The sequence below is a fragment of the Colletes gigas genome, unplaced genomic scaffold, assembly GCF_013123115.1.
Source record: "Colletes gigas isolate AHSC1104 unplaced genomic scaffold, ASM1312311v1 Colletes_gigas_Sc00069, whole genome shotgun sequence".
Classification (NCBI taxonomy): Eukaryota; Metazoa; Arthropoda; class Insecta; order Hymenoptera; family Colletidae; genus Colletes; species Colletes gigas.
This window is the reverse complement of record NW_025106698.1, coordinates 21,931-48,768: the sequence shown is the minus strand read 5'-3', so window position 1 is coordinate 48,768 and position 26,838 is coordinate 21,931. Positions and strand designations below refer to the sequence as shown.

Sequence of the window (26,838 nt, the reverse complement as noted above, 5' to 3'; positions counted from 1 at the left end):
ACCAATTTATTAACATTCTGTGTAACTGTGAGGTTGCTCATCTATAAATATCTCAAGTAATATGCAAAATATCTCTATTAGCATATTGTACGATTTAATAAGTGCTTGTTTTTTAAAATTTCGTTTAACAATTCAGTCATTATTTAACAGTTCAATGCAATCGTTGCACTTACTATTAAGAATATACTATTAAGAATATACTATTGTTTATTTCTCTCCTATGGGCAGTAGTTGTAAATGTTTAAAAGTAATGTATTTACGTTTGTGCAAGAAATACAACTTTGACAGTTAAAATTCTAGAAAAATCCAGATAATATTCAAATGTTGCTTTTGTGTAACTAGTTTTTTTTTTATGTTTCAAAACTTTAATTATTTGCAGTATGCTTAAGTTATATAAACACACTATTAAGGCGAATCAGTCCTCTACCTGTATCTCTGCTCGAATCTAAAGTGGAACAATATAATGCAAATAATTATTCTGGGAAAATGAAATTATTGTACAAAGCATAAATTATTGATGAACACTCAATTTCTCCAACATGATATTTGCTTAAATTTAATCTAAAAATGATTTAAAAAAAAAAAAACCTCAGTGAAGCGGTATAAGTTAACATCGCGTACTGCGATGATTTCACTTTATTTTCTTATGGTGTCGCATACGTCATGTTGTATTTACTGCGTGTGCTGAAACAGAGATAAGTTATTATTGCAATACGTGAAACTAGAATTTTAAATGCATATAAATTAATGTATTCGTACATGGTATTGGTATTCTGAGTGGCGCATTGTCCTTTACAATACATTCGTGCGTTCGAGTACGAAACAAATATTGTACTAACAATTGTTTGTCCTCTCCGACGCATGGATCATAAAATCCAGGTAACTGACTCTGTGAAATATAAAAATGTAATTTTGATTTTAAGAAGCAGTTGATCAGAATCCTTATAGTACCTACAAACACACAAGATACTATACCTTGGATACATCGTGTAGAACCAGTCTAGAGTTTTTCACCAAACATTGTAAAGGAATGGTTACGTCTATTACTTCGTCCCTATGTAAATGTTCATCCGAAGAAGATCGGTCCTCTTGAGGATATACAAATCGTCCGTACAAAGCTTTGGTGATAATTAATCCTCTTTTCGACTCCTCTTCGGTTCTTATTCTGCTAACTGTGGCTTTCATTAATTCGGTAGCAATTTTAGCTTCTTTTCGTTTTTCTTCCGTTCTCGATTTGTTCATCTCTTTTTGTTTCTCTTTTTCGCGCTCCTTTCGTTCTTTCACCAGAGGATCGATCACGACTTTTTTTACGATAGTCCAAGTGACTATAGGAAGTACAGTGGCATAAAACACAGGGGCCGGAAGAACCTCGTCGCTCAAGTGAATCGAAAACATGTACGCTTGTGAGGCACGATTCAATTTCACTTTTAGAGTGACTCCTGTTGGTAATCCGACGCGTACAGCCGCGGAAAGACTACTATGCCGCGATACTTTTTTCTCTGCTCCGTATTCCACGAATACTCCGAATGTTCCGGCCCTAGTAATCATGAAACGTTAACATTAACACAGTTCGAATTATAAAGCAATTTACTAGCGGTTACTAACTTTATACTTCCGCGTAGCTTCATCTGCTTCTCCTCCATTTTATAGGTATAATTAAGACTGACAAAAGACTGTAAGATACCCAAGTGTATTGATAATGCAGTATACGAACTAGAAGTATCTCTTACTATCATTGTACTCATAGCACTTTGTATTCCTGCTCTATATGTGAGATACCCTACTGTATGTTTATCTAATTGCATTGCAAGGGCTGTAATTGATAAAATATAGTTTAACATTTTATATTTACTTTCGTACTTTTGTTACTTTCATGTAGCGAGAATCATACTTCCTACAAGACCGGGTCTTATTCCGCGTGACGTAAATTGTAATATCGTCGCACCGTCACAGAATAATCTCCTTGTTAATGTGCGGAAACCTTTTATGGATACCATCGGTCCATTGCCAGCACCCACATCAAATTCTACCCAACCTTTCGACGAAAGCAATCGTCTCGCGGAGACGTTTATAGAACCAGAACCTGTGCCATTTTGTGTACCCAACTGACCATACATAGTTACAGTGTCTCTTAAAGTAAGAGGTGCTTCAATAGACTGTGTAAATGTCATTCCACTGACTTCAATGCACGAAAGGAGATCCCTACTACATTTTAAAATACAATATATACTCTAGTATATATATTTCTATTGGATATCATTGCACATTACCTATCTTCATAGTCTTCATCATATCTGTTAAACAGATCTGTAGCATTTACATTCATTGTAATGCTGCCTTTGGGATTCGTGTGTTGCTGTAGCCTCCTCTCTTCCCTTTCTTGCACAAGACGTTTATATTCTTCTCTGATCTCCTGAGGAGTTTTTGTACGTTGCACAATTTCCCAACCTTCAGTTTCTAATCCTCTAATTCCCACTGAATCATAGATAGCTCTTTGATGTGGATCGCTTAAAACTATTGATCAAACAATGTTTTATTCGAACATGGATATGTATCAGAATGTACTTGCAACATTTTAGACAAACCTTCATAGGCTTTTTTCATGCGACTGAATAAAACTTCTGCCTCTTTTTTGATTAAAGGATCTCTGTGCTTATCAGGATGATATACCCTGCTTTGCCTGTGATAGGCATTGCTAATTTCTTCCGCGGTTGCCTACAATCATAACTACCATGACCAAAAGATCTCAGTGCCTTAATGTCAAGTATATTGCAGGGTTTTCATAACTCATTTCTGGCTTTTTATCTATCAGTTAATTTAAAAAATTTTTTTGACAAAAATTCTGATGCAAAATTCAAAGTTACCACTCTGCAGGAAAACATTCGACGACCTATAATTGTATTACATTTTTTCGTAATTATGACTAGTGGCGTTTGCAAATGAAATTTGGTTAAACATTGTACTAGTACTTTGTACAAAGGGATATACATCTATTCGTTTCCAATGACACAAACTTCGATGAAAATATCGTTTTGAAATGCATATTCTGTCATGTTTCATCAAAAGTATAAGAATATAGATTAGAATGAAATAACAAGGTCGCTTTGTTCCACGAGTTGGCGATCGGAGTCAGTCTCGGATTGTTGTATTTCGAAACGATTTGAATCGCAAAACTTTCCATCTGAACAGATGCATCGTTATATTCCAATAATTTTAAATATTATTGCAAAGGGTACGATTACATCAGACTTCGGGAAGAAACGTGTCACGTGGAGGGCTCGGAATTGATCTCTACCCTTGACCGGGAAAATGGGGAATATTCGTTGGGAAAACGCGTTTGCCACGATTGCTCACATTTTTAGAAATATTCAGGAATGCGTAGTAGTCATCTTCGACCGGATTATCCTGATCGCTATCGTCGTCCATGTCAATTTTTCGAGTTTCTTTAGCTAGCAATACACTCGCAAGATGAACACCAATATTTTCCCGACTTCGTCTTCTGCTTCTATAGGTTACGAAAGACTCGACCGAGAACCGGCATCTTTTAGGTATACATTTACCGTTAGATGGAGCCTCATGATACTAATGAATCTTCACTAGCGGCGTATCAACTATATTACCGATCGGCACCTATTTCCTGATTTTATATTTTATTTACTTCTTAATTTCGATATTAAATACAGAAACTAATAACGGTATTCATTCAATAGGGTGTTACATATTACTTATATATGGGACCGAAACGTTTGGTGACTTGGGCGTTGGCCCGATCATCTAGCGTACAACCCCTCGAACGGGGTTGCCTCATGCCATATGTGAGCACCCGGCCCAATTTTCATCACCTCATATGGTAATGCCCCGCCACTGTAAGGGCTCAATTTCTAGTATATAAAGGCCGCGTTTTCTTACTCGAAGAACTTAGTTTTTCTACAACTCTCGACACAACGTTACTTTGACACTCGAGGCAAGATCGGGCTATAATCCCCATCAAGCAACGTAGTACCTATCTTAGCGGTTTTATTAGCGAGTGTTTATTAGACTAATCGAGAAGTAGAGAAAAAGCCGACATAGAACTTTCGCCGTCAAGGCAACCTAGCAATAGTACCAGTTCTGTTAATTGACCATTGTACTTGAGCATCGATTAGAATATATTCAAATAGTTATCCTCACTTGCATTATTGAACCTTATTAACAGTAAGACTAAGAGTATCTCACGAACCCGGTACACCTTTACCGCTCGATGTGTACCATTACGATAGAGCAAGATCCTAAAAATCTACGTGGTTCTCAGGGTATAAAGCCCCTGGTTTGTCCACTCCTTCTAGCGGCTCACAGGGTATGGAGCCCCTGGTTCGTCCGTGAAACCATACATTTTCCTTATAAATCTAACCTCGTGGCTCCCAGGATATAGAGCCTCTGGTTCGTCCACATAATCTCCTGCTACGGCCCCCAGGGTATAGACCTGATTCGTCCGGAACTCCTCTCTCTTTCCCAACCATACCTAAAATCACCAGTCGAGTACTGCCCTCGACCGAATCCAGGATCTCGCGCTTCCGCTCGTAACAAGGGTATGATCCTAGATCCCAGATCTCTTCTACACTGGCAGACAAAATTATAAGACACTCTGAGAATTACTGGAATAAATATTGTTTTTATAATTATTCTTAAGTAATATGTTTAATTACATTAACATTTCAATTAAAATCAGAATAAATAAAATTACCATAATTTCGTAATTTTAATAATGGGTTCTACTAAGTTGTTCACAGATGCTGTGTACATTAAGGTCTAAAGTTGGTATATGTCCAGTATTATGATTGTAGTTATACTGTCAGTTATCATGCGTTATCATGCTGGAATATAAAATTTTCTTTAACCATTCTACTACCGTAGTTCTGAATTTGTTCTTGGATTAGTTTGAAACTCCACAAAAAGTGTTTCTTCCATCATTTTTTGGTCGAGTAAGCGCACAACTGTGATACAATAGCTTGCAAATGGCTTGTCAGGGAACGTGACCGTGTGCTAGCCGGGGCTCTGGCTCGGTTGGCCGCGACAAACGAACCACCATAAAAAAGTAGTAAAACCCAGAGGGGGAGAACTAAGGCTCTTGTCGGAAAGAAAGGGCACCTTAGTGCTCGAGAGTCAGTTTGCTTTGACATTCCCTAATCAAAACAAGGAGTCCCATTTCTCTTTTTTCTCGTTCCTTGCGTTCGTTCAGCCAGCCGTAATTTTTAAAGAGCTCGAAGGATTGAGTTTCCTCGCAACGACTGCCATTTAGCTATACTAATTTATCGTTTCTCTATAGGCGTGACTTGTCGCGAACGAGCAACAGGAATTTCACGGCGCCCAAAGGGGACCGTATGTACTTACTTACGTCTCGATTTTCGCGATGACCCTAACACCAATTGTCCAAATTTTCATCATTTTCAAGGCGTTCATTTCGACATTATGCATGTTGTTTTAATTATAAATTATATATTTTCAAACGACGTGTAATTCGATTTACTAAAATTATAAAATTGTTATATAAAATAAAGCAGTCAAAATACAGTTTTATCGATTATGAAATAAATAATCGGGGAACTGTATTGATTTTTATTTTGGCGTTATTCTTCTGCTTGGAATCGGAGTATCGTGCAAGCGATATTAATTGGACAAGTAAAGCCCACGGTGTTTTAACAGAAAATTAACCGCGTTCACGGCCACTAATGGCAACGATAATGTTAAGAGGCGAAGAAACAATCGACCGGACTGACTGGCCAGTATTGTTAAACACGCTCATTGTACTGGTCTAACAATACACTGTTACAGTGACAACATCCAAGCTCATGAGTCCTAGCTTTCAATCAACAATCCGTTATCAGCATTGAAAAATATCCGGCTGTTCCGATGCGACGCTCCTTGTCTTTCTATCCTAACACGTGAGTCGTTTCACGTTACAAATCAGTGGCTTTCAATAATCATTGTCGCTCCGATGAACAAAATTTACATACGAACCGTTCACAAGCCAACTCGATTAACTACATTTTTTCAAATTTTATCATTGAATAGTCGTTCAATTATTTTTGTCGATTCCAAACTTTTCATCATTGCTAGCGTACGATTATAATCCTTATATTTTTGAATACATTTAGAAGTCGAGGAAATGCAAGCCTTGCTCGCAGAGTATGCATTTAATGGTCGTTATCAATATCCTGCCTAAATCACGTAGCCTCATATTACATAATCAAAGTCACGTATCGCCAGGCCGTTTCTTCGAACCGAACACCTATATCACTTGGAAGTATTTATGTTGCCCGCGACGAATGGTTGGGAACTGGGAGTTGTTTATTTCCCCAGTGATTTCGATCTCGATACCGCCTGACAACGTCGTGAAAAGGAGCCAAATCGTTCCTTGAAACTCCACTCTGAAATACAAAGGGACCATTCTCTATTTAGAGTATCGTTTTCCAGGCTGCATTTAAAATTTTCAATGAAATAAAATTACAGAGCTTGGAAATTTAAACGTTGTTCGTGTGCATTCATGTTTCACATGAATTGTCTACAAATTTGTTTTCTTGCTACGTTTAAAAAGACGTTAATAGTTAAAAAATAAATATTTGTAGGACTCTTGTACACCCTCTACGCGCGTCACTGCGTGTTAATGACAGAAAATAGTAAACAGTCGATCTGAAAGGGGTGCGATTAGAGTGGTCGTGAATCCCGTGTAAGGTAGGTACAATGCAGCTTCTTTAGATGATGCAATAATTGTCAGAGTCCAGGAAAACGTTTACTGGGCCGGCGCGTGCAGCGTGTGCAGTCAGTGCATCAGATCGGATCTTTCGTCCAATGGAAGAGCTTATTGTACCGCAGTCCCCGCCCAAAGCATGGCGACTGCTTTTCCTTCCCCTTTATTCTACTGCTTGAACGGTTCTCCGGCTTATTCGCTGATATTCCGTACTTTGCATGTTCGCGAACGTGGTTTTGATGGATCAATTAATTGGCAATAATGGGACCAATTCACTGATATACTAATTAATACCAATACGTATCAATACACATGCATTGCTTGAAAATATCAAACTGGTATTAAAATAAATTGTCATCGGTATTAGTTCGACGCATTTAACATTTTGTCTAATATCGATAATATAATTCGTACGTCAATTATCATCGATAGAGCGAGATAATGATGTAGCTAGTTTGCTATAGGTCGCTAGGTCGTGGACTATTCGAATGATTTTGATTAAATATTTGTTTAAATAGTTACTCAAATAACTTCAAATCGTTACTAATTATGTTTCATATTCAGACAGTTTATAGAATATTAATATTGGTTCCTCCGTGTCCTACAAGTTATGAATGTAATTAAACAGGTATTAATTTTAATGTAATCGATAGGTATTGATGCGGCAGCCGCATGTCTCAATTAAAGCTGAAAATAATGGAATAATTTAATATTAAAATATTTTATGGGTATTCGAACGCTACGAATATAATATAAATTAGTATTAAGTAATGATAGATGAACTTAATAGTGAATAATACTTACCTAAACATACAAATGAGGTTCCTTTTGAATAATTTAAAGTAGCAAACCTTTTGTAGAGTTTCACATTTTGCGAGTGTTTGATGGAAAGTATATTATGACTCGTTAAACTCGGAGTCGCGTGGCTGTAAGGAGAATCAGCAAGTCTGCGATCAGACCGAGGCTATGTATTCAATGTTGAAATGAGGTTCCAGTGGATTCAGCGACTTCTCCGTGAGTCTTGCGTTGTTAAATTCTGCTAATTCGATTATAGGTAACGATTATTATGCGAAACAACGATTGCTCAACGCGATTTCTTAAGACTCACCTGACCGCAATTACATAATCCTTATTCTTGCAACATTGAACCAGTTCTTTTTCGTCGATGCGATAATAAAACGGCTTACGAAGCATCCCTCGTAACACTAAAAAATGAAAGAATGCGTTCTAAAATGTCGGTCAGAATCTTTGAGAATTTCATTTGGGTTAAGAACAACGATCACGTGACTCTGAAAGATATAAATAATGATATTTGTTAAAACAAATTGTACATTTTTCTAACGTGATTTCATTGTCGGCGTGTAGGCATTTTTTAGACACGACAAAGAAAGCGAAAAACGCATTCTAAACAGTTCTTGTCCGGTACAGTATTCCCTTTCGGGTTGTCACAAATTAAGGTGCAGAGATAACTTAACAAGACACGAAACAGCTGACAGTCTTTCAGATTTTCCTTACTCGTTAAATAAATGAATAACAAATAAAATTTCAATAATCCCCATTTGATCAACTCTATTTCTTTCAAACATCTCTGGAAGCAACTGCGGTCGTCAAACCTGCAATATTCGATTTCTCGTGAAGAAGAAATCGCTCCAAATCGGTTACAATCTCGTTTCCGCGAGGGGAACTTCCGATCTTTGGTAAATCGAGCCAAAGTTGGTTGTCGAAGCTAAGGTACATAGCCTCAGGGTCAGGATTCGATCCTGTTCTCGGTCGGTGGAGGCAAAGGAGGCGGAGAAACAGCGTTGAACGAAACGCTGGAGGGCGTCGATAAGTTGGCGGGTTCGCGAGCATCGTGACTCCGCCTACGCGCGCCTCTACCCGCTCCAAAATGCTCGCTTGGTCGGAACGATCCCGATCAGTCTCAATCTTGGCTGGCTTTCCTCTACGGACGCGTGTTTCTAACGCATACTCGTACCGTTTACGAGGTATTCCTCTAAGTTTGAACGCGCCGGAGCGCTCGCGAAACGTCGCCGGAAACCGCGGAAAAAACAGTGTCGTGATATTTGAGCATCGTCATCGGAGTGCTGCAGCGAAGGTAAACATCTCTGGTGTTCTATCTTCTTGTGACCCGGCCGATCCTTCAGCGTCTTTAATCACCTCCGCTTCTGTGGCTCAACCTTAAGAATCTCTGGTGCTTGCTATCGGTGATTTATCTCGAAACTCCTGAAGCTACCCGAGGTTCAAGTTCAGGATTCTCTGTCGTCCTAGCCACGTTTGTTCAGGAAAGTGGTGTTTATAGTTGGATAAGTACTAAAAGTACCCAAGAAGGATGTTCTACAGATCGATAGGAACGTTGTACAGGTATTCTCTTTGCCGCGTTTGTAATAATCAGATCTTTTTCCTTGTCATTTAAATTTGGAGTACGAGTCTCTTGTGACTTCATCTCGAAACTTATATGGTGAATTTTGAAACGACCTGTAATAAACGTAAACAATGTTATTAACGAGGATAACACTGCTAATATTCTTGCTGCAATTACATTAAATCCACGCGCTAGTTTACGCGAACCTGTCAAAGGATTGTCATCATTTAATTTTATCACAAGAACTTCTAACGACAGGCTACGAAATGTCGCGTAATATTTAATGGCTGGGTTCACTGTGCTATGGAAAATAATGGATTTCTATACAATTTGTTAGAGAATCGATGATGGCCGTTATCGATACGAACATATTGTTTTGTCTTTCTGTTGTTGTGCAGTCCAAATATGTCTCCCTGAGAATACGCATCGCCTTTGTATGCACACGTGTTTAATTTACTTCTAAATATACGTTTATATTGAACAGTTATATCGAATGTGTCAGCTCATTACAAAACCTCAACACAATTATTATTTACCTGTTAAAAATCCTTATTGAGTACGATCTGTTCCATCGATGGTCTTGATACTTGATGTACCATAATAGTGTGGAAACTGTAACAAGTGGTAGTTACTGCATATTATTACAAAACTATATAGAAGGAGAAACAAAAATAAAGAAATAAATTAGTATTAACAAAATTAATATAAAAAATAAACTTACGCTTAAAGTTATATGTCGATCCGCAGTATTTATCATTCATATTGGTTAAATAAGAAATAATAAGTTTTCACTTTATTTGTATTCCCAATTAATTTTGAAGCATTTCACTTTCGATTTCCTGTTACTTATCTCTCAATATCTGAAGACATTTTATTTTGTAGTTAAACTCGAAATACAATATCTCGAGACTGCAAGGATCCCCATTAGTTTTCAAAGCGACTTTAGAATTCGTTTAGAATCTATTATCACTTCATAAAAGAGAAAATGAAGCGAAGATAGTCTTCTTCTTGTCGTCTTTGGATGTTAATATTACAAATTTAATTCTTAGTATAATTTATGTTGAAACGTTGAATTTGATCCTTCTATGGTTTTTTATTCTCTCGATGCGATGGTTCCGTCGGATACCAATATGTCCTCCTCCGAGTCTGTGCTCTCGCAAAACATCTGCCCAGATATTTATTTTGCAGAGTGTTGATCTAACATCTCGTTCACCCGCGTCACAATAAACGTTTCACGAGTGCGGAATATATGAATGAAGCGGTTTACTATCGTGAAACGAACGAGGATAAAAGGAAGCCGAAGCGTGCCGCAATTTTGTATAATATTTAAGTATGTATATCTAAAAGGCTGGACAGGCCCGAACGCGAACGAGTTTGTAAACTTCGTTCTGCGATCGGACGCGATTCCTATTAACTCGAGACACGATGTTTACTAAACAATGAGATAAATGTTTCTTCTCGTGCAGCGGAGATAACAAGCTTTCTTAATTACATCGAAAGGCCGCACAGCGTGCTTGGAAAGCAGGGAAACGAAAATCTTGAAAAAATTTAATTTCAGAACTATTAACGAGTCTGATCGATCGCGATCCAGAGACGCTTGATCTTTGTTCTCATTAATGCTGGTAACTCTCGGGACTGGCTCAAATTAATTAGTGCCAGCGATATCCGTTTTTGCAGCTACGTTCATGTTATCGGCTCTGTTGTTATTACATACTAGCCTGCTGCTAATATTAATGACAAAGAATCGATATTAATACCAGTTTGACTAAAATTAGGTAATGCAAATTGTTTCTCGGTTAAACTCTTGTCCGATTCACAATTATCTTTCTTTTTGTATTCATTTCCAGTAATAATAGAATTAATATTCTCTTTTTGCTAATAGATTGTTCTAATAACCAAAACGAATTAACAATTTTTATAACAGTCCCCAGCGATATTCTAAAAGTATAATTGGTATCGCTTCTATTTCTTTAGGGTCAGTAGAGTCAATTGTACTTGCATTACTAGCGATAACAATATCTGTATTACCAATATGCAAGTCTCTCAGAAGCCAGACCGATATTCGCGTAATAAAAAGTAGAGGAAATTAGCGCTACAAACATTGTTTCTTAACGTTCAACTGAAATCGAAAAATTTACGGAAAGAGCAGTAGATCTGACAAGTTCGCATATTGCTAGACAATTCAGAGTATTAGTTGGTTACTAAGAACAGCATCCCCAATTAAATAAAACAAATACTAACAATAAGAAATTCTAATTCGTTCTTCCCGATATCAGTGTAATTTCTCATTAACGGTGACCCGAATCCTGATTAAGTGCCATCAACAGCTCGTAATGGCCGGTCGGGTCCAGAAATAGACCCGTTTGACGGGCCGCGTGCACCCTCTTATTGCCGAAATTTACGGGACATTCTCTCCGGAGGACGTTCAGAGGATCCTCTTGTCGGCCGCCGCCGGAAGTCTCGGCGATTCTCCCGGGAACAGAATCCCCTTCCTCATGCTCAGCTCTAAGTGCTCAGCTGCTCTTCGTTCGTCACGAATCCCTTCCGAATACATAGCTGGTTGCCGTGTCAAACTTCTTGTCCCGCTGAATCTCGTGCCGTTGCATCGGCGGCTTTGAGCGAAACGTAGTCGTTGTCGTCCGGGACACGAGTTTCCATGAACAGAATCGTTCGAGAGGCTCTGGCTAGCTTCCCATTTCTCACGATGCCCCAAGTTTTGGTTGTTTCCTTGCCGGAGATTGGTCGACACAACTGTTTTCTGAAAACAAAATCATTCGGGTACGCTCCTTCCATTGAAGGGGAATTGTACAGAAAGGATAAAATAAATATTTTTCAAATGTAACATACAGCCAGCAATATTGAACGAATAATAATACTCTTGTAGAAAATTATAATTTATCTGCATGTAAAATGTTTTTCATTTTGTTATAGATCATACGTGGGCACGTTCAATCCAGTGCGTCGCGAGGATTCGATTCTCTCATACTTGACCGTTCGTCAGACAGAGAAATCTAATTTTGAAGATGTAACGTCGATCGGCCAGGGTACACCTTGCCTAGCAATAGTGTGGACAATGACCGATCGTTTATTCGGAAATTGCTAAGTGTCAGTGCGTTGGAAGAGGATCGGGGCTGGTTTCGCGAGCTTCCGTGAACCGGGAAGCTGACCATTACCGAACAGTGGAAGGTTTTTCCGCGTATTGGGAGGACCTCGCCGTGCAGCGACGCGTAAATGCAGCTGCATCGCCGGCAAGCGTTTTCATGAATTACACGGACCTGGAAAAGACGAAAATGGTCTCCCACGTTATTCCAGTTGCTGGGGTAAGTTCGACAAAATGAAATTATCAATTTCGGAAAAAATCGCCTCTTCTGCTTTACATCATTCGCATAACATTTCTTAGCGATCAACCATTTTTCGTGTACGAAACATTGATAAGTTCGAACGTCGATCAATCGAGAAATCTGAATCGTCCATCGGTTAGCATCGTGTTGTTTTTGATTACGGGCAATCGACAGCGACTTTATCGGAGCGCCGCGACGCTAACTACGAAGTTCGGAATGGTGGAGCGATTTTTAAATAATTTTCCCATTTTTTCAACCGTCGTTGAACGGTGTTCGCCGAGCGAACGATACGAGGCGGTCGATCGGCGTCATTGCAGGCCGCTTATCGTCGCACGGAGGGAAAGAAAAAAAAAAAGAGAAAAAGCGTAGGTCGTGACCTCGAAAATTTCGCAACTATCGGATTTGCGTCTTCGCTGAGGCTCCGTGAACCGATTCCGCCTGGTGTTCTCGTTTCCATTTCCAAGTATACGCTCGAGCCACGATGTTCGTGCCATCGTTCGTCGGAACGGCCGATCGATTTCGACGCCGACGACTTATCCGGCGGTCCGATTCGATGAATGAAGTCCGGCGTGTCGATTTGCAAACATGCACGAGTAATCGATGGAAACACGAGTCGCGTCGTTGGCTCCGACGGCCAACGGTATCGACGACGTTTAAGCAATTCGATGCCAAAGTACTTACTCGGAAGTATCGGTAGGTATCAAAATCGTAGGTACTCGATATCGATTTCTGATACCGATACTCGTGGAACGAGTACTTACTGTTGTACAATAAAACATAAACCAGGCCACAGATCTATGGCTTGTCTTCGTTAAAACCATTGCTACGTCGAAGGGTGAGAGCACTGCAAACCCCGCAATTCTAGATCGCACCCGACGGACACGTCGATCCAGTTATTCGAAATAAACGCGATGACTTGAGGAAAAGAAGCGCGGCGTTTATCAAGACAGTGATAAGGGAGCTCCCACGTCGTCGACCCGCGATTGATCTTTCATCTTGACTCCAGCGGACAATGCTACGCGACTGTAGATTTTCCGTGTCCGTCCATACTGAAGGACCGTTCGTTTCTTTTTCCGTTTCCAGGAAGAGTTCAAAGCGTTTGCTTACAGCTAAGGCCAGGACTAGGTCTAATTTAATGGCTGTCTGTTGAATTAACGAGATGGCCACGCGTCGCGCCCAACAGTTCCTCCGAGTGCAACGAGGACGTTTCTCAGTGTCAGCCTGTTGATGCACTTTTGCGGTCGCGGGAACGATGCCGTTATATCTTGTCGCGTTTACCAGATCGTCCTGACAGGTCAGGCATCCAACGCAAGGGCGGTTGTGAGCTTCGGGACAGGCTGGTTGGTAAACCCAATCGGTTTCGATCCCTGAGTCAATGACACGTCCCTTTGTTCACCGGAAGTAATACTTTTCCTTTATATAATAATAATAACATATCACCACTTTAATAATATCACAAATGGGAAAAGAATGTACTTTAAAAAAGAAAAATTACCGGTATACTGATACTCCTGAATATCGGTTTCTATAAGGGTTATTCGTACTACACAGACGTCGTTCTAATAAAGAACATCATCCACGCGACAATTTCTAATTATTATGCGACTCGGCACATGACTTCACGATCGTTTAGTTGCTAATCGTATCCGGGGCAGTCTAGTTTTGTTGATCAGAGAGATATTATGCGTCGATTGCTGTCGTTCAGCACAGAGACAGTAGAGTTTAGGCGAACAAGCTAAGAAGAGATTTCTTTTTGACTACTGACTGGTTGTTTTGCACCGAGCACACACAGGCAGCTCCGTGCAAATTAAACGTCGTAAAGCCGGATCGCGAATTAACGATCTAGCGAGATCGTAAGTTTCGCTTGGCATAATACGATGTCACAACACCGGCCCGGTGTTTGTAAGCTTCCGGCGACGGCACTTCAAACATCGCAAGCTCCGAGCCAGAAGACTCTTTGGCTTCGTTCACCCGGCGTCGGTGGTGGATGTGCTCGACTTTGGTCCTGGTTCGTTCACCTCGCGCCTTTCAGTTTCGGGACTCTTCTTTCGCAAATTTATCAAACTCCAGGCAAACAATGAGCCTTCACGGTTGTGCAGTTTCCCTGAAATAAATGTGAATTTTATGTAACGGTTTCCCGTATGACTACCAAATATCAAAACAGCTGCAACTATCTTGTCAAGACAAACATTTCTGCACTGTATTCAACGTGTTAAATTGTAAATTTGTAAATGCCACTATAATATACTAGAAATAGACGCAACATTTTGTTGAGCGCGAAGAGATTAGTCCCCCTAGATCATTTGGTCGAAGTCTTCGTTCGTTTCTGAGGATCACATGGTATATATTCTGCAACTATTGATAGAATGATGCTTCCATCTCATTTCGTGTTACTGTATTCGCTATAAACTGTCTCTATTTCATGAAAAGTATTAATAAACTGTACAGATTAGTCGACTGATTTACTGCACAATATGTCTACGTTATCATTCTCCTTTTACTCAAATTATTGCATACGGGCAGTCTCGCTCAACAAAATCTATATTACACGTGCCTCGTATATCCGTCCACTTTATTTCATTTCTTTCTGTACTCCTTTCAAATCTCGTTTCCATAAATTTAACAAATTTATCCAAATTGAGTGTCACATCTTTAAATTTACGTAAAACACAAACTATTTAAGATATTTCGAGTTTCTTTACACCAATATAAAGAGCTCGACTCGTTTTACCCAATTTTCCATTACATTATTATATAACTGAGGCTCTATGTTGAATGTGTGTTAAATACTGCCGATTATTCCAGGAGTTGCAGCAGGGCAATGGAGGTTTATCCGTGGTAGGACTGGACGGTATGCAAGACTCTCCTCAGTCGCTGAAGATCAAGCAGGAGCCGTTTCAGGTGTCGCCAACTTCTCTTCTGCCGTCTCTTCATCAAGGTAAGTGTGCGTCTTCCTTAATCGAGCCTCCGTTCCTCCCGCTGGACCTAAACGTCAACGTTAGAGACGGATAGGAGGTACGCTGGTTTCTAAAAATCGCTCGAAAACGCGAGTGTCGTTCAGAAATTCGTTTGACGTCATCAGGATCTCACCACGACGCGGACCAATGATTCCTTCGTCTTCGCGGCCGCTAAAGACCCGCGTTCTAATAATACAAAACGCAGCTCGAGTGTCGTGCGACTTGAACGGGATGAAAGGCGTGCAGGGTAATGGGACGAAGGGGAAAGGGAGATGAAAAGACGCGATGGGCCGACGAACGAGTAAAACAGAAAATCAGGGAAGGCAGAACGAGGCAGAAGAAGAGAGAAAGAAAGTGAAGTCTTTGGGGGAGGGAGAACAGAGAATGATATACCGCGAGAGGCTGCGTCCTGATCTTTCCACGCGTCGTTCAGTTACATTTTCTCCCGCGATTATGCTCCTTCGAGAGGTTGTCGTTACCTCGTTTTCGACAGTCTCGAATTCGACGTCGTTTCTGGTAGAAATATCCGGACGACTTGGACCCAGGCAAACCTGGAGAGGACGATCTCTCGCGATTTACAGGTTTCGCACCCCAAATTCACCGTTTTGCAAATCAAGTCTTTCTAAACAATTGTTTTCTCGAGTTTTGTAATGAAGATAAAATGTTTAAAATCCCGTACAGGCCTCGATTAAATTGATACACACGACTCGGCCGAAAATTCGACAAAGAGGAAATCGAACGTTTCGCGATCCGAGTGTCCGTTATCGGGTCTGGCGCGTATCAACCAAGCAGGAACATTCAAAGAGGAGATAAAGCTTGATAAAAGGAAGCGGTTGCATGCACGGTTTCGTATTACCAGATTTTCTTATTTGCTAATCGCTGAATGTCCGGACAGATAGACTGCCAGACACGATTAATCCAGCCCTCGAGACTGAAATCTAAGACGCTCGTTGGCGCGTCGATATCTCTACGAATATGCGTAGGGTGATCGCGTTGCAAAGGCCCGGGACTTACTCTGAGAGATAGTCGCTAAATCAAGTTCCGGTGACGCGCGGAATGACTTTTTTTTAACTATGTCTTTCTGGATAACAATGTTGTTGCTTATCCATTCATTGTCATTTGATTATAAGCATCTCGAGTCTCTTACACCTTTCTAATTTAACTTTGACGGTTTGAGAATACTCCGTAACCTATTGTTGACAAGTTTTCTTGACGTCTTTCCAATGATCGATGATAACTATTCGAGGACCGTTCTGGAAACATTTATTCAATGGTGGTAGAATGTTACAGTTGACCAAAGTATCCCACAGAAGAATAGCACCTTTGGTTTTGCAGGTGTCTTTGCCCTTTTGAGGTGTTTCTCTTCTTCACGCCGACAAAATTGGAAGCCTAGAACGTGAACATCCAATAAACTTACTAAAATCGTGACCGTTATATCGATATCCATAAATATTTTATAATAAAAAGAATTTGAAAAAAATACATCCTTGCTTTGGACGATCGTAGCCGGCCGGAGTCCTCCTGTGGTCCGTGCTCGATTATTTTTCGAGATCCTGGGGATGTCTGACTCCCTTTGAGAGATAAAGCGATTAGTCGATGTTAAGTCAAGAGCCAGCGATGGGGGAAAGATCCCTCCCTCGGTTGGCGGTCGGGAATTTTCGCAGGAGCAACAAGAGCGGTCGCGCAAGCCTCATTCGTGTTTTCGAAATCGGCTGTTTAGAGTGCTCTCGCGGCGAGAGTTATGGTCGCTAATCTGGGAAGGCTGCGCGCTTTACCCAACCGGGCTGATATATCGGCCAATGACAGCGTATTCGAGAATCCTCGCCGGCGATTCGCGCTTATATCCTCCGTGCTAGAGGTAAAAAAACCAACGATTCCAAACTGTATTTATACGTGCACACGTGGGAACATCTGTCCCCGGGATCGGTTGATCTGTCTCATAGGCTTTGGAGATTAACGCGTCCACTAGTACGCTAAATTCGCCCATGAATCCCACCGGGCAAAGTCTTTCTGGATATGGCACACGTATAATTTAATGAAACGATTGACTACATTCGGTCATACTACTGGCAAACTAATTTTAATCGTCTCTAAAGTACAGTCGTGTCACTTGAAATCGTACACCGTTATATTTACTAGATCTCCGACTGATAGTCATTGTTATTGTGCACTTAGGGAGAAGATCATTTGGAAATACATATTATAAATTGAAAGCTTTCTTATATGTACCTCTTAAAGGTTCCGCTGACGCTTCTGTATTGCGGTCGTGGTTCGTGTTCTACATTCGCGTTACAGTTAACAGCCATAAACGAACACGCGTGGAAAAATTTATCGGGCCAATAAAGTGCGTACGATAAGCCCGGTACGAAATAGCTGACATGTTTATTTATAGTCTGCAGATTATCGCGTTAAACGACGGTCTAATCGTTTGCTTTATCATCGTGATTTTGAATAGTACGGTCAGGATCGCAGCTTGATTTTGTTGGTCTCCCATAATCTTAATAAAGAAGTCGATCGTTGCGTTTGATAGGCGAAGTGTGATCAATCACGTTGGTGTACGTAAAACTGACCTACTAAATTTATATTCTGTAATCTAGCGATATTAATTATTATAATCTCATCCAAGCGATGATTGAAAAACGATGAAGAAAAAGAGTTCCAAAAATGTCATACTTCTATTTACCTCTTTGGATTAGTTAAGGCCGAGGTATCGTGATGCCAGAATTCAGTCTGTCAGTTTTTTTTAGAATTTTAGCAAAGGAACTTCAGTCGAGATATCGCGACCCTGCTTATAAACTGAAATCAGGTCGTGGTTGTAATCGTCGTGTTAAAATAGATTTCTAGTAAACAAGGGCACGGCTTTGGACTAATCACTACTGTCCGATAAGGGAATCGTGGACCGTAATCTGAAACTGCGATTACGTGGTTCTGTTATTCCCCGGAACTTGTAATTTTGAGGCTTGGCCAATCGCAAAAGAACACGAGGAAAGAATGTCCATTTCCAATACTTGACCAACAGCAGTTTGAACGTCACGAGTATCTATCTACAATGACTCGCATTGCTACATATCTTTGTTTATAACAATGTTAACGAACCGATTATTTATTACTGTAGTAAAACAGTACTTGTAGTGGATGAAAAGATGTATTCTATTTATTTAATTCAGATAATTTTTTATGTAACAAGCGATAAAGTAACTGATGCTAAAACTTGTAGTGTACTGTGGTTTATTTGCTATAATGGGTCGTTGCAGTAGGTCGGTTATATTGCTAATTGACATTGTTTGTAAACAATATTCAGTGTATCTCGGAAACTCAACATTGTTATTGATTTCATTGACATCAATCATATTCAATGGGAATGGAACAAAAACGTAGAAATAGTACGTTCAGAATTCTATCTGAACAGAATATTTCCTTAGATTATTGGAATGAATTTGTTTCCATGTTAGTTCTAATAATGTTTCACTGTAAGTACAAGTATTAGCGCTTCGTCGCAAGATTAGCGTCACTTGTTTACTCTCTTGCCCGTTACTGTATTAGATTCTATGGACAATAATTAATAAGACAAATGCGTCGGATGATTTTGCAGGGTGAATCACTATACACGCTGACAATACTCGCACAATTTGTACTCCAAAATTTTGTTGCGGTCGTCCAAGCTTGGTGACTTGCTCGGGACACGATAACGCCGATAGCGTAAGGTGCCCCATTGCAAAACGAGGAGTGACGGAGGCGATTCGAGATAAATACGCGACGACGAACCAACTGCCGCGAAGACGGACGGGCCCCCTTGTTGAAATTATCTCCAGTGCTCGTTAGGTAATCCTCGTTTCTGTTTTTGGCTCTCCCCGTGCTACGGATAAGCGGTCCTGTGCTCGAATAGGGCCTCGACTCGTTTGCAAAACATTGCGTACTCGTTATTATAGTAAACACGATAACGACGCTTCGTCGACGATAAAGGAGAATCAAAGAAAAGACTTTCTTGCGTTTCGAAGCGTTGGCCCGATCGACGCGTGTCACTGAGTCCGAGATTGCTCTATGGAGAATTTTCCTAGAGAAAAGTGTTAAGAGCTTTTGGCGAAAATACTATACTGATTTTAGAGTAACTTTTGAAGCCTCAATAAAATCAAGAGTTTGCTTACTTTACTAGAAGACTTGGTAATAAAGGGGATTTGGAATCTAAACAAACGAAGATCGGTTCTCGAATTCTCGTCGGTTTCGGTATAGCTTTGCTGGCATAATACCGGAATGAAAATCACTTCCGGTGTCGTGGACACGTCGGGGAGAGAAGAATGACGGATGAGAACGGCGCGATGGCGATGCTGAGGAGGTCGAGATACCAGGCGACGATTGGCTCACGCGGAAGATACCGCCAGATGAGCTATCGTCGCTCAGATGACCCTCTGCCCCTTGCCTCGAGTTTCTCTTTTATCCTCGTACCTTGCCCGCGGCTTCTTCTCCTTTGCCTGTCACGATGCAGGGTCGCGACGCGATCTTTTTCTTCTCCGCGATACGCGGTATCTTCGTTTTCGGCTCAAAACTTTGAGCCGCGAGGTCAAAGTTAAAGTTGCGATGTTTTTTCCATCTAATCTTCTTGGATGAAGGTTGCTGATCTCACGGTAAACGTTCATTATTAGCTTATACGTGAAATGTATAATTGTGTAGTCATTTGTGATAATGAAACCATTATTGACACTTTAAAGCAGCTTTCTAAATTCGAAATGTCCGATTTTGCATCAGTCTAAAAAAAATTGAAAATTTGATATGTTTTGTCGAGTCTAGGGTATTAGTATAACACGCAACAAGGATAATCGAGCTTTGCCTTAACACAAGTCACAATATTTAGTTAAACAAGGTTTACATTCATATGTTTATCTTCTTTTCTTTTTCTGGCCATATTGTAGAGTCCTCTTGGTTTTTTTCTTTGCGATACGTAGTATCTTTGTTTTCAGCTCAAAACTTTGTTATCGGCGGTAGCGGAGTCGAACGTTTGCTTATTTTCGTGGGATGTCTTCGACTGGAGGTTGATGAACCCACTACAAATGTTAGTCATCCGTTTTTGCGCTCGTTGGAATTTGAGTTCGCGAAGTACTAATGTTAGTGGTTTACTGTTTTGATTTATTCCAAAGATTACGGGTTGCATTTGTCGAGGTTCTACCGTACATTCAAATTTCCCACACGCTGTTAGGGTACCTAACAAGAATCTGACCCTATCGGTTCGGAGTTAAATGAACTGATCTCCCTTGGAATTTGATCCTTCGAATCGAAGTTTTGTTTCTGCCGTAACGTTAACGATGATGTTGTGTTGTAGACACGTTTACGGGCTAATAGTATCTCCGGATAGCACGTGCTTCTCTTTCCTGAGTGGTATGAATGCCCCGGCCGTGATTAGCTGGACAGCGATGGTCCATTAGAAGCGGCACGTGTCTTAGGGTTCTTTTAGCTCATACATACGCATGATATTCAATTGTGAATGACTTTTTAGGCGCGTTCACATGTTGAATTTCTTCTGAACGCATTATTTCAATCGATCGAATAAGAACAGACCATTATAATTTAACTGCTTCCCTTGCTCGTAGTTATAGTTGGATTTAGTGTGAAATGAAACAAATTGGACGTAAACTCGCAATCAGTATGACGCAAAGTGTATCGTATCTTGTCCAGCAAACTCTGTCGGCCACGTGCATCGACAGTAGGGTGTTTTTAAAACGAGAATACTGTGGTCGTACATTGTCATAACATCAACGATGTACTCTATACACATAAACATATAGCGTAAAAAAATATAGTTCACCGCGAATTGAACGTATCGTACGGCGCACTGCACAATACACGTTCTAATAAATAACCGGGCCAAATTTCTGTCACTGCGACGACGGATGAATAAATTATTTACGTTATACCAATAAGTGTAAAGGAAAATTAAGTCAAGTTACAACTGTATACATTCCTAATAGGGCCCATGCGCGCCCACGGTTTTTTTGAGGACCTATTGACACAGGTGTTGCCATATTTTGTCTTGTAACGTAGAATTATTTAGAGAATGCGGCTTCTATTTCATTAGAAGGTTCGTATTTATCTAATACCGGTTCTGCAACAACGTTGTCAACTCGTTCCGCTTATTTATCAGACCGTGTTGGATATTTGTCGTCGTTTCCCCGTAAATGAAAAAAATGAAACGGGTGATAAACGATAGGCCACGGGAACGATAAGACGCAAAGAAACGGAAGGAAAACGGCGACGATTGCAATGCGAGGTATATCGACTAAGTCTCGGACCAAAGTCGATCCTCGCCGCGAAGGTCTTCGTGGTCGTTGTCGCAGAAAAACCGTGACATTCGCATTCCTGAAATGCTGCGAGTTCCGACGAGGAATCGACATCCGACGCCGATAAGCGAAATACAATACGTCGTGACATCAGGCTGCGAGTCGCAGTCTTCTCTTGCCGGGATTGCTATGCAGAAATGCAAACTTTCTTTCAGAGGTCAAAATAGTTGGAATCGGTTTATCGTAACAAACTACAGATATAGACGATGAGATAAATCAGTACTTACGGGACATCTGAAGATGGTCTATGGGATCAAAGCTTAATTACGTGTTAAATTTGACTTTTTTATCACAGCTCCAAGCTCCACTGGCAATTTTATCAGACAGCACGGAAAAAAGCTTTGCCGGTTGCAAGATCCGTGACCTCATTAACGATGAAACGTGAACTCATTCTGCGACCTGCAAATTCTGTGAAACGTCGGCAGTATTCACCGATCGTGTCAACCGACATACATGTGTTTCTACTCTTACAGCAATATCGCTACGAAGGACAATTTTCGTAATACCAATTATGTCACGGATTTTCACGTAAAACTGAACGTCGCATTTTTTCCGTTTTCGTGACGAAATCGTTCTTCCAGCTTGGACGACGGACGTCCATATAAAAGTATAAAAATCCCTGTTGAGTCGCGAATTAGATTTTTCGTGGGCCTTGCAATATTTTTCACTGAGAACGGAGAGAAATTTCCCTAGAGCGTAAATTAGAACAAGGGATCCCGTGACGAGAGCAGATGCGGTCTCGGTGTCGCGTAGCACGGGTTCTCCAGTTGCAGTCAGGTGTGTTGGCAAACCGTTTGACGTTATCGTGATCTCGTTACTTGTTTATGCACCGAGGATCTACGTACACTACGTGCATGTCACGCGTGCGTGTACACCTTAGGGCTATTCTATCGTTGATATCGCTTTTCAAACGGGGACACGCGATCACTCAAGCGTAACGGACATCTCTAACAATTAGAGACAAGCGGAAGTCGTATTAGATCTACTAGATAGCGTAATCGATGGGTTTTTAGGATCACGATCAAATTCTTTGGCTCAATTCTTTTCTATAGCGAAACTATATCTGTAGAGAATAAATATTTTAGTCTTTTTCCGCTTTCTATAAAATAGATTATAGGATCTACTAGATAGACTGATCCTTCAGCCATTCAGCTACCAAATTCTCTACCCAAAGCCAACAGAGTGGTGACTCCGACGAAACGCATAGTTTCGAAGTATCTCTTGACCAGCCCAATAATCCATTTGGCTGAAAACGCGATACCGCGTTTCTGCTTTCAAAACATTTCTCTCCCTCCTAAACGAACCTGGAAATCATATACCCCGGAGGTTTGCGTTAGCGGGATATCATATTTGCCCGGGATTCGCGTATCCAGGATCACATGTGTTTGACCGATAACAATGTAATCGAATGTCAACCATAGGAAACTGGAGGTACTGGCTCTTCGCAGTTCTATTTTCCGCTACGAACTTCGAGGGTCCGTTCTCGATACAATCTAGCGATTTGCAAAAAGTACTTGCTACACTTTTTGTTCTGCACTCTACCTTCTCTCTTCCAATTTCTTCTTTCTCCGTTGCACGAGCACGGTCGTGTTTAACTTATCGGTGTCCGGTTACGGTCAGTTCCAGTTACACGTGACGCGTTGGTACCGATGCTTGCTCGACGCCATGCACGTACGCAACTCCTTCGCGAGTACGTGTTCTCTCCGCGTTTTTCACCGACTTTAATCGTACTTTCTAAACGGCGACACGTTCAACCGTCGAAGACCTGTTCCTTCGATGGAAGTTTAAATCGGCGAAAAAGTAAATTCTTAAACCATCGCGATTCGAGACAATTTTAACAATTTTACAGCAGGACTTTTTAGACTACACTTTTCTTTATTCGCGGGCACGTTTCGTTACCATCGATAACGCGTCCTGAATTACTTCGTCTTGAATCACGATTTCTTCAAACAGTCCACGCTTATCGTTCTGCGCGTCGAGTCTCGAATGTCAAAGGGAGAGTTCCTTTCAAAGAACCAATTGTTTTAACCCGAGGTTTCTCGGAAGTAGCTTCCCGTGTGGTCGCACCGTTGCGCGCAGATCGATCGAGCACGTTCCATTGTCCCAGGTTCCTGGAGCCCACCGGTTGTCTCGAATCGAAATCACCTTGCTTCTCGTGTTTTCGCTGTCGCACAGTGAAGTGTTCCCTTGATGCAGCTGACTAAAATTATTTCTGTGATTAATTGGTTCTAAAAATAATGTACATATATATAATTATAATATGCATAGGTACAAATGTACAATATATAACAAAATATAACTAAAAGAATGCAACCTTAATCAGACGAAGATATCCATGGTTCTCCATCGTTGTCCAAGGAAACATTTTCTTCATACGTATTAAATGTAATTGATTACATTTTCCCTTATATTGTAGTAAACAAGTTATTCGTGGACGTTTCAGTAAGCAGCTTCGTTTCCGACATGCAAAATGGCTGCATGGGTCCCGCGTCGAAAGAGTTGGACACCTCCATCAGGCTCGCGAGGAACCTTACGTCGCATCACACCTCCCGGAGCCATCACCACTCTCATCTCAGCCTCCACAGTCCAAATTCAGGAGTGTCGATGCACTCGTCAGGCTCCAGTCATCATCACCTGGACGAGAAGGGATCGTCTCCAACGAGCGCTCTCCATAGCACTACAAATAGCAATCCCTCGACACCGTCGGCGCCTACGACGCCCACGGCGATCGCTGACGGATCTGCCACCAGCTCAGGAACCGGAAACGATAGCAACAGCGCCAATGATTCCGCTACGAAGAAGCCACCGTTCAGCTATGTGGCTCTCATCACAATGGCGATCCAAGACAACGCCCAGAAAAGGGCAACCCTCAGCGAAATCTATGCCTACATCACCGCCAGGTTTCCGTACTACCATAAGAACAAGAAGGGTTGGCAGAATTCCATCAGACATAATCTGTCGCTGAACGAGTGTTTCGTGAAGGTACCACGCGAGGGGGGCGGCGAACGGAAAGGCAACTTTTGGACCCTCGGTTGGTGAAATATTTGTATTGTAGGATAAACGTACCTGTAATTGGTGTCGAAAAAAATGATTAGGGAGGCAATAATAACATCTAGTACCGATAACGATACTGTCTTATCTATTTACAGATCCTCACTCCGCAAACATGTTTGAAAACGGCAACTACAGAAGACGTAGACGCATGAAGAGACCGTACAGAAATGCCCCATATCAAAAACCGCTGTTCGGCGACCCTTTTTCCCCTACACACGTTCACTTGGGGCCTAGAAATTTGTTTGCTCATTCGCCACCGTCCTACGCTCCGCCCCCCTACACAAGATACGACACCAGGTACGATCACAACTATAATACATTAATTCCCCCGTTCGAATTTTTATCCCCTCGTTAGAGTCATATTGAATTCCGATTTATCAAATTAAATGGTCGTTGATTGTCTTCGATTTCAGCCCTTGGAGTATTCAGCAGTCCCAGCTGTCCTACGGTCACTGTCAATCGGTAAGTTTGTCGACTATCGCATAGTTGTGAACTTTTTAGAAAGTATAATCGCGGACTGTCTATTGCAGCTCCAACCACAGTTGCAACCGATACAATCGATGCAGATTCCAACGATGAACGGCTACGGTCAGTTGGGTACCTCTTTAAGTGAGTTTCACCTCTGGCTTGATTCTTTTTTGATCCATGCTCTTTTCGCATGCTCGACGTCTTGACATAGCGTTTCAAGGCAATTACCTGGATGTTCCAGCTGGTACAACGAGTTCCCCAACTTCCATGGGCAGTGGCACCTTTGGCAGCAGTTTCACCGCCTGTGCCAGGAGACACGACACTGCAATATCGACGGAGACGATGCCCACAAGATGCTATTGGCCTGAAAGTAAGTTTTATTTACTATACATTCGTGAAATAGACAATGGACGTTTGCGCAGACGAATAGACTTTACATCATTGAAATATTATAATAAGAAACATGTTCTTTTTCTCGTTTACATTAAATATTCTCATAGCGTATGAATATATGTTGGAGTAACCGTAGAGAGTTCTATGTAGGATTTTGTCCAAGCTCAAAAAACGAAGAAACGATGAGTGACCCTTGGAATTCGGTTTTGCCTGTCGCAGTGGTGACCGTGAAGGAGGAACCAGGCACCGTGGCGGTGTCGAGTTCCGGCGTCACTGGTGTCGGTGTTTCCTCCGGCATAATGGGGTCCACGACGTCGACAGGAGTCTCCGCAACAGGCTTCGCTCCTATGGAGTTCCAGTCACGATCCAAGTGTTTCATGTGAATTGATCCGCCGTCGAAGTGGCTGCCAATCGTGGACAACCCCGTCAGAGCTACGAGATGTCGTATTTCAATCCGGTTGGTCCGTGAGTGTAAGCTTCAGCTCGGTTCAGAACAGCATCCAACGGAATCGAAGAGTCCGGACAGGCGAGATCAACGAGAACTGTATCGCGATCACCGTCACTTATGATAACAGACGCATCTGTTCTTCGCGCGTTTCCGACTGCTACACAGTATTTATGCGAGATAAGGGACGGATTCGTTCCCCGAGGAGCGGGTCACGAGAATATTTTACGTGTTAGTTACGTATGACGATAGTATCTAATTTAAGATGCATTGCGAGACAGGAAGACATAGTTCTCCTTTTATACATATATAGGGTCAGTCGCTGAAGCTTAGAACATCGAACGATTTTATTTCTCATATTGCAATGTTAGAAAAACGTCACTCTTCAAGAACTCGATATGATCCATTAAACAGAATATGTTCTTTCCTCGTCGTATTTCCGTGGCGATAAGAATCAAGGACTCATTTGAGATGCTGACCTACATTGATTCGCCCCGTATACATATCTAGGATTATAGCAGCGAACATAACAGTGTATATCTAAACGTAATTTTAAGATCTATTTCGAAGACTCGATGTACATAATCTAACCAATAAACTAGGTACACCAACAGTCCGATTATGCTACAGGTTAAACTTCAAGTTATCTGTAAACTGGTCACTAACTGCCTATCGAAATTCTCCCCGTTTTAAAGACTCTGGAAAAGCGACAGCTAATGCTCCTGTAATTACATCAGAAAAGCAAATAAATCTCAATTATTT

General features: G+C 41.2%; 2 protein-coding genes across 8 annotated transcripts; one reads left to right on the top strand and one right to left on the bottom strand.

The window, feature by feature from the left end:
- Positions 1-116: 116 nt before the first annotated feature.
- Positions 117-3,485, bottom strand: LOC122403676 (dnaJ homolog subfamily C member 11). 3 transcript variants are annotated; one of them, XR_006259638.1, is made up of 9 exons: positions 3,355-3,485; positions 2,586-2,715; positions 2,271-2,514; positions 1,892-2,205; positions 1,606-1,813; positions 976-1,537; positions 760-889; positions 589-684; positions 119-445 (listed from the first exon to the last, which is right to left on the bottom strand). XR_006259638.1 is itself a non-coding variant. In XM_043407335.1 (8 exons), exons 1-8 carry the CDS (start codon positions 3,424-3,426, stop codon positions 662-664), a joined length of 1,680 nt encoding a protein of 559 aa, XP_043263270.1. In that variant the 5' UTR covers positions 3,427-3,485; the 3' UTR covers positions 117-661. The 3 variants fall into 3 exon arrangements, 2 of the variants coding, with proteins under 2 accessions (XP_043263270.1, XP_043263269.1); XM_043407335.1 differs by having other exon boundaries at positions 117-684; positions 1,892-2,202; XM_043407334.1 differs by having other exon boundaries at positions 118-684.
- Positions 3,486-8,589: 5,104 nt separating this feature from the next.
- LOC122403686 (forkhead box protein D1-like) lies at positions 8,590-26,838 on the top strand. Of its 5 annotated transcripts, none has more exons than XM_043407351.1 (9): positions 8,590-8,822; positions 12,021-12,409; positions 15,236-15,368; positions 24,160-24,747; positions 24,866-25,067; positions 25,184-25,232; positions 25,301-25,379; positions 25,450-25,608; positions 25,782-26,838. In XM_043407351.1, exons 2-9 carry the CDS (start codon positions 12,350-12,352, stop codon positions 26,012-26,014), a joined length of 1,503 nt encoding a protein of 500 aa, XP_043263286.1. In that variant the 5' UTR covers positions 8,590-8,822; positions 12,021-12,349; the 3' UTR covers positions 26,015-26,838. The 5 variants fall into 5 exon arrangements, with proteins under 5 accessions (XP_043263286.1, XP_043263288.1, XP_043263287.1 ...); XM_043407353.1 differs by having other exon boundaries at positions 8,590-9,088; positions 25,480-25,608; XM_043407352.1 differs by having other exon boundaries at positions 8,590-9,088; positions 25,459-25,608.